Source organism: Oncorhynchus nerka, linkage group LG23 (assembly GCF_034236695.1).
Source record: "Oncorhynchus nerka isolate Pitt River linkage group LG23, Oner_Uvic_2.0, whole genome shotgun sequence".
Taxonomy (NCBI): Eukaryota; Metazoa; Chordata; class Actinopteri; order Salmoniformes; family Salmonidae; genus Oncorhynchus; species Oncorhynchus nerka.
In genome coordinates, this window is record NC_088418.1 from 394,150 (window position 1) to 400,149 (window position 6,000).

At 44.0% G+C, this 6,000-nt stretch overlaps 2 protein-coding genes across 7 annotated transcripts in view; both read right to left on the reverse strand.

Annotated features, from left to right (window-relative positions):
• LOC115106291 (kelch domain-containing protein 3) overlaps positions 1-3,600 on the reverse strand; it is a 78,059-nt gene extending 74,459 nt beyond the window's left edge. For 2 of the 6 annotated variants that reach the window (XM_029628858.2, XM_029628862.2), the window contains exon 1: positions 3,517-3,600. The gene's annotated coding sequence lies outside the window, so the exon portion shown is untranslated. Of the gene's footprint in view, positions 1-3,451 lie in introns of all 6 variants that reach the window. The other 4 variants (XM_029628859.2, XM_065007760.1, XM_029628861.2 and 1 more) reach the window with 3 other exon arrangements.
• Positions 3,601-4,643: 1,043 nt separating this feature from the next.
• LOC135564037 (sporozoite surface protein 2-like) overlaps positions 4,644-6,000 on the reverse strand; it is a 33,450-nt gene continuing 32,093 nt past the window's right edge. The window contains exon 8 of the mRNA XM_065008436.1: positions 4,644-4,865. Coding sequence (XP_064864508.1) covers positions 4,644-4,865 — 222 coding nt within the window. The remainder of the gene's footprint in view (positions 4,866-6,000) is intronic.

The window sequence follows — 6,000 nt, forward strand, 5'->3', positions numbered from 1 at the left end:
AAACGCAGTGATGACATCCAAGAGGGCCAACCAACTGTCTGGTAGAAAACGCAGTGATGACATCCAAGAGGGCCAACTAACTGTCTGATAGAGAACGCAGTGATAAGCACTATTGGCAGCACCTTATAGAAGCAGCCCATTTTTCTTCTCAGCTTCAGATCAATGTGGACACAATCAACAGTACAAATGATTAAATTATCAGACTTATTTTTATGCGCTCAGGAGAACATCATATACTTAGTTACCTGCAATCAATACTAAGCTCAGGTCAATAAAGTTTTGATGTAATACAATGAAGGCAGACTGTAGTTCAGATAGAGCCTGGTCAAGAAGTATGTGTGTGTTTCCTTATGCCAAGAAGTCAAGACGTCTGTGTGTGTGTGTGTGTTTCCTTATGCCAAGAAGTCAAGACGTCTGTGTGTGTGTGTGTTTCTGGGTGAGAGAGCCAGGGCAACCTCTGGGTGAGAGAGCCAGGGCAACCTCTGGGTGAGAGAGCCAGGGCAACCTCTGGGTGAGAGAGCCAGGGCAACCTCTGGGTGAGAGAGCCAGGGCAACCTCTGGGTCCCCACAATCCATCTCAAAGCTAGTCAGTTAACAGCACACTGATACATCAGAAAGTAGACAGAAGCAACAACACAACTGACTGGCAGAGGGAGACCAATTTAACTGCCACTTTCCTACTCTGTAGACATGGGACTAAGTCCATTTGTCATAAGAAGTAAAAGGTCAACTCGGAGTTTGAAAAGGCTTCAGCCTAGGTCTGGCCTGGAAAGGCATTCACTCCAGACAATATGACCTCTCTCTTTTAAAATCATCTGAGGGGAAATGCTGCCAGTGGAATGTTTGCAGTCTACTCAGTTTCAACATCATGGTTAATGACCTTAAGTCAAATCAAGTAGTATTTGCCACATGCGCCGAATATAACAGGTGTTGACCTCATCATCGTGAAATGCTGAATACAACAGGTGTTGACCTCATCATCGTGAAATGCTGAATACAACAGGTGTTGACCTCATCATCGTGAAATGCTGAATACAACAGGTGTTGACCTCATCATCGTGAAATGCTGAATACAACAGGTGTTGACCTCATCATCGTGAAATGCTGAATACAACAGGTGTTGACCTCATCATCGTGAAATGCTGAATACAACAGGTGTTGACCTCATCCTCGTGAAATGCTGAATACAACAGGTGTTGACCTCATCCTCGTGAAATGCTGAATACAACAGGTGTTGACCTCATCATCGTGAAATGCTGAATACAACAAGTGTTCACCTTACCATGAAATGCTTACTTACAAGCCCTTAACCAACAATGCAGTTCAAGGAATAGAGTTAAGAAAATATTTGCAGGAATAAATAAAGTAGGAAATAAAATAAAAAGTAATACAATGAAATAACGAGGCTATAAACAGGGGGTACCAAGTCAATGTGACATGCTGGTAGAAATGAGGTAAAACAGATTTAAGTTTCCCTGCAATAAAGTCCCCGGCCACTAGGAGCACCGCTTCTGGATGAGCATTTTCTTGTTTGGTTATGACCTTACACAGCTCATTGAGTGGAGTCTTAGCGCCAGCATCGGTTTGTGGTGGTAAATAGACAGCTACGAATAATATAGATGAGAACTCCTCTTGGTAGATAGTGTGGTCTACTGGCGGGCAATACCTTGAGACTTCTTTAATATTAGACATTGCGCACCAGCTGTTATTGACAAATACACATACACCCCTCCCTTGTCTTACCAGACATAGCAGCTCTGTCCTGCCGATACACGGAGAAGCCAGCCAGCTCTATATTATCCGTGTCGTCGTTCAGCCACGACTCGGTGACACATAAGATATTAGTTTAATATCCCTTTGGTAGGATAGTCTTAATCCTAGATCAAGTTTATTTTCCCAATGATTGCATGTTGCCAATAGTACTGATGGTAGTGGTGGTTTACCCACTCGCCTACGAATTCTCACATGGCACCCCGACCTCCGCCCCCGTTTTCTCAGTCTTTTCTTCCCGTGAATGACTGGGATTTGGGACTGATCTCAAGAAAGCAGTATTTCCTTAGCGTTGGACTCATAAAATAAAACAAATCTTTGTCCAGTTTGAGGTGAGTAATCGCTGGACTTATGTCAAGAAGCTCTGGACATCATCTGCTAGTTTTTTTTTTTTTTTTTTTTCACCTTTATTTAACCAGGTAAGCTAGTTGAGAACAAGTTCTCATGAATAACAGAGTGCAATACTCCCTGATGTCTCTCAATGTCAGACATACTAGTTGGGTAATAATAAGCGATGATCACTGAAATTGACTGGCATAGACAATGCAGATCCAGTTAGCCAATCTGTCTAGAATTAGCTAGGTATACATAACTACCAAGTACAAAACAAAGTCCCCTGTCCTCAAAACATAACCCCATGTCCCTCTCCTCTGCAGAACATTGCTGGCTAGTTGTGCCTAACTACCAGGTACACTGCCAAAACCCCCACCCCCAGTCCTAAAAACATATCCCCTGGAATAAGTCCCAAATGTCACTCTCCACTATATAGTGCACTACTATAGTGCACTCAAAATCAGAGCTCTATGGACTATTTGGGAATAGGGTGCCATTTAGGACTCAGCCAGGTCCACTCTCAACCAGTGTGTGTCTGCTGTTCCAGTGACCTCTAACAGCTCTTATAAATAAACCCTCAGAGGACTAATAATGCACACCCTTCTATTTCCAGATGACCTCAAGGATAAAGGCCCCTACTACAAGACACATGCCAAAACACTACTAGTTACTGATTTCATTATCTAAATGGTTCCTTACCTAGCAAGACAGACAGAAATATGATTGAGCTAGCTAAGATCTGAGTTTCTCTAGCTATCTAAACGTTTGTGCAAGTGTCAAAGTCGTTAGCTAACTTGGATAGTTAGCAATGATCTGTTGCCGTCTGACAAATATAACATATTAAGCTACCAACCTCTGGCTAGAGTAGCAAGCCTAACAGTTAGGTTTGACTGATTAAATAATGTCCACACAGTTTCAGGAATAATGGCAACTTTGCGAGTACAAGCTAACCTAGCTACCTCTCACCAGCCAACTAACTAACGTTAGCAATTCACCTCATATCAAGAGCAGCCAGCTAACGATAGCTAGCTTAGTAAAGTAGCTACGCTAGCTACCCAGCCAGCTAGTTTAGCCAACCAGCGAACTTATCTAACTTTAGTTGGGATATAACGTTAGTAGACAACACTGAACATGACCAAAACAAAAAAAAAACATAGGATGTTAGCTATGAAGATATCTAACGTTGGCCATTTGTAAATTAACGTTATCTACCTAGCTAGCAAGCCAGCTATCCAAAATGTGCTATGCAAGCTGGATAGCTATCAAACTTGACAGCTAACGACCCACATCTATTACACAATTGCAATTACCAATTAACAAAAAGGTTAGTAAGATAATCGTGTATTACCCAAAGGTGTCACTCTGAGTTAACACGAACATGTATTTGCGACAGTTATTCGTAACCAACATTACCTTGGAAACCAGGCGGTCCCTTCTCGGGCCTCCTGACGCAATGTTTACGGTGTCAGACTTCTTCTCCGACTTCGACAAAATGGCGGTCCGCAAACAGACGTTAAAGCGTCATTCCGCCACCTACTGTGCTGAAGTGTGTGGTCAATCACAGTTCAAATCATATCAAATTGTATTTTATTAGTAACATGCGCCGAATACAACAAGTGTAGTAGACCTTACAGTGAAATGCTTACTTACGAGCCCCTAACCAACAATGCAGGTAAAAAAAATATATAAAAAAATACAGATAAGAATAAGAAATAAAAGTAACTAATTAAAGAGCAGCAGTAAAATATCAATAGCGAGACTATTTCTTTATTTTTTTATTTCACCTTTATTTAACCAGGTAGGCTAGTTGAGAACAAGTTCTCATTTACAACTGGCCAAGATAAAGCATAGCAGTGTGAACAGACAACAACACAGAGTTACACATGGAGTAAACAATTAACAAGTCAATAACACAGTAGAAAAAAAGGAGTCTATATACATTGTGTGCAAAAGGCATGAGGAGGTAGGCAATAAATAGGCCATAAGAGCGAATAATTACAATTGATCAGATTAACAGTGGAGTGATAAATGATCAGATGATGATGTGCAAGTAGAGATACTGGTGTGCAAAAGAGCAGAAAAGTACATAAATAAAAACAGTATGGGGATGAGGCAGGTAGATTGGGTGGGCTATTTACAGATGAACTATGTACAGCTGCAGCGATCGGTTAGCTGCTCAGATAGCAGATGTTTAAAGTTGGTGAGGGAAATAAAAAAGTCTCCAATATATATACATATATATACTGTATATATATACTATATACAAGGGGGCACCGGTACAGAGTCAATGTGCGGGGGCACCGGTTGGTTGAGGTACTATGTACATGTAGGTAGAGATATTAAAGTGACTGTATAGATGATAATGACAGAGAGTAGCAGCGGAGTAAAAGAGAGGGGGGTGGCAATGCACTTAGTCTGGGTAGCCATTTGATTAGCTGTTCAGGAGTCTTATGGCTTGGGGGTAGAAGCTGTTTAGAAGCCTCCAAGACTTGGCGCTCCGGTACCGCTTAACATGCGGTAGCAGACAGAACAGACTATGACTAGGGTGGCTGGAGTCTTTGACCATTTTTTGGGGCCTTCCTCTGACACCGCCTGGTATATAGGTACTGGAAGGCACTAAGCATAGCCCCGGTGATGTACTGGGCCGTTCGCACTACTGTCTGCAGTGCCTTGTGGTCAGAGGCCGAGCAGTTGCCATACCAGGCAGTGATGCAACCAGTCAGGATGCTCTCGATGGTGCAGCTGTAGAACCTTTTGAGGATCTGAGGACCAATGACAAATATTTTCAGTCTTCTGAGGAGGGGAATAGGTCTTGTCGTGCCCTCTTCACAATTGTCTTGGTGTGCTTGGACCATGTTAGTTTGTTGGTGATGTGGACACCAAGGAACTTGAAGCTCTCAACCTGCTCCACTACAGCCCCGTCGATGAGAATGGGGGTGTGCTTGGTCCTCTTTTTCCTGTAGTCCACAATCATCTCCTTTGTCTTGATCACATTGAGGGAGAGGTTGTTGTCCTGGCACCACAAGGCCAGGTCTCTGACCTCCTCCCTATAGGATGTCTCGTCGTTGTTGGTGATCAGGCCTACCACTGTTGTGTCATCGGCAAACTCAATGATCAAATCAAATCAAATGTATTTATAATGCCCTTCTTACATCAGCTGATATCTCAAAGTGCTGTACAGAAACCCAGCCTAAAACTCCAAACAGCAAGCAATGCAGGTGTAGAAGCACAGTGGCTAGGAAAAACTCCCTAGAAAGGCCAAAACCTAGGAAGAAACCTAGAGAGGAACCAGGCAATGAGGGGTGGCCAGTCCTCTTCTGACTGTACTGGGTAGAGAGGAACCAGGCAATGAGGGGTGGCCAGTCCTATTCTGACTGTACTGGGTAGAGAGGAACCAGGCAATGAGGGGTGGCCAGTCCTATTCTGACTGTGCTGGGTAGAGAGGAACCAGGCAATGAGGGGTGGCCAGTCCTATTCTGACTGTACTGGGTAGAGAGGAACCAGGCTATGAGGGGTGGCCAGTCCTATTCTGACTGTACTGGGTAGAGAGGAACCAGGCAATGAGGGGTGGCCAGTCCTATTCTGACTGTGCTGGGTAGAGAGGAACCAGGCAATGAGGGGTGGCCAGTCCTATTCTGACTGTACTGGGTAGAGAGGAACCAGGCAATGAGGGGTGGCCAGTCCTATTCTGACTGTACTGGGTAGAGAGGAACCAGGCAATGAGGGGTGGCCAGTCCTCTTCTGACTGTACTGGGTAGAGAGGAACCAGGCAATGAGGGGTGGCCAGTCCTCTTCTGACTGTACTGGGTAGAGAGGCACCAGGCAATGAGGGGTGGCCAGTCCTATTCTGACTGTGCTGGGTAGAGAGGAACCAGGCAATGAGGGGTGGCCAGTCCT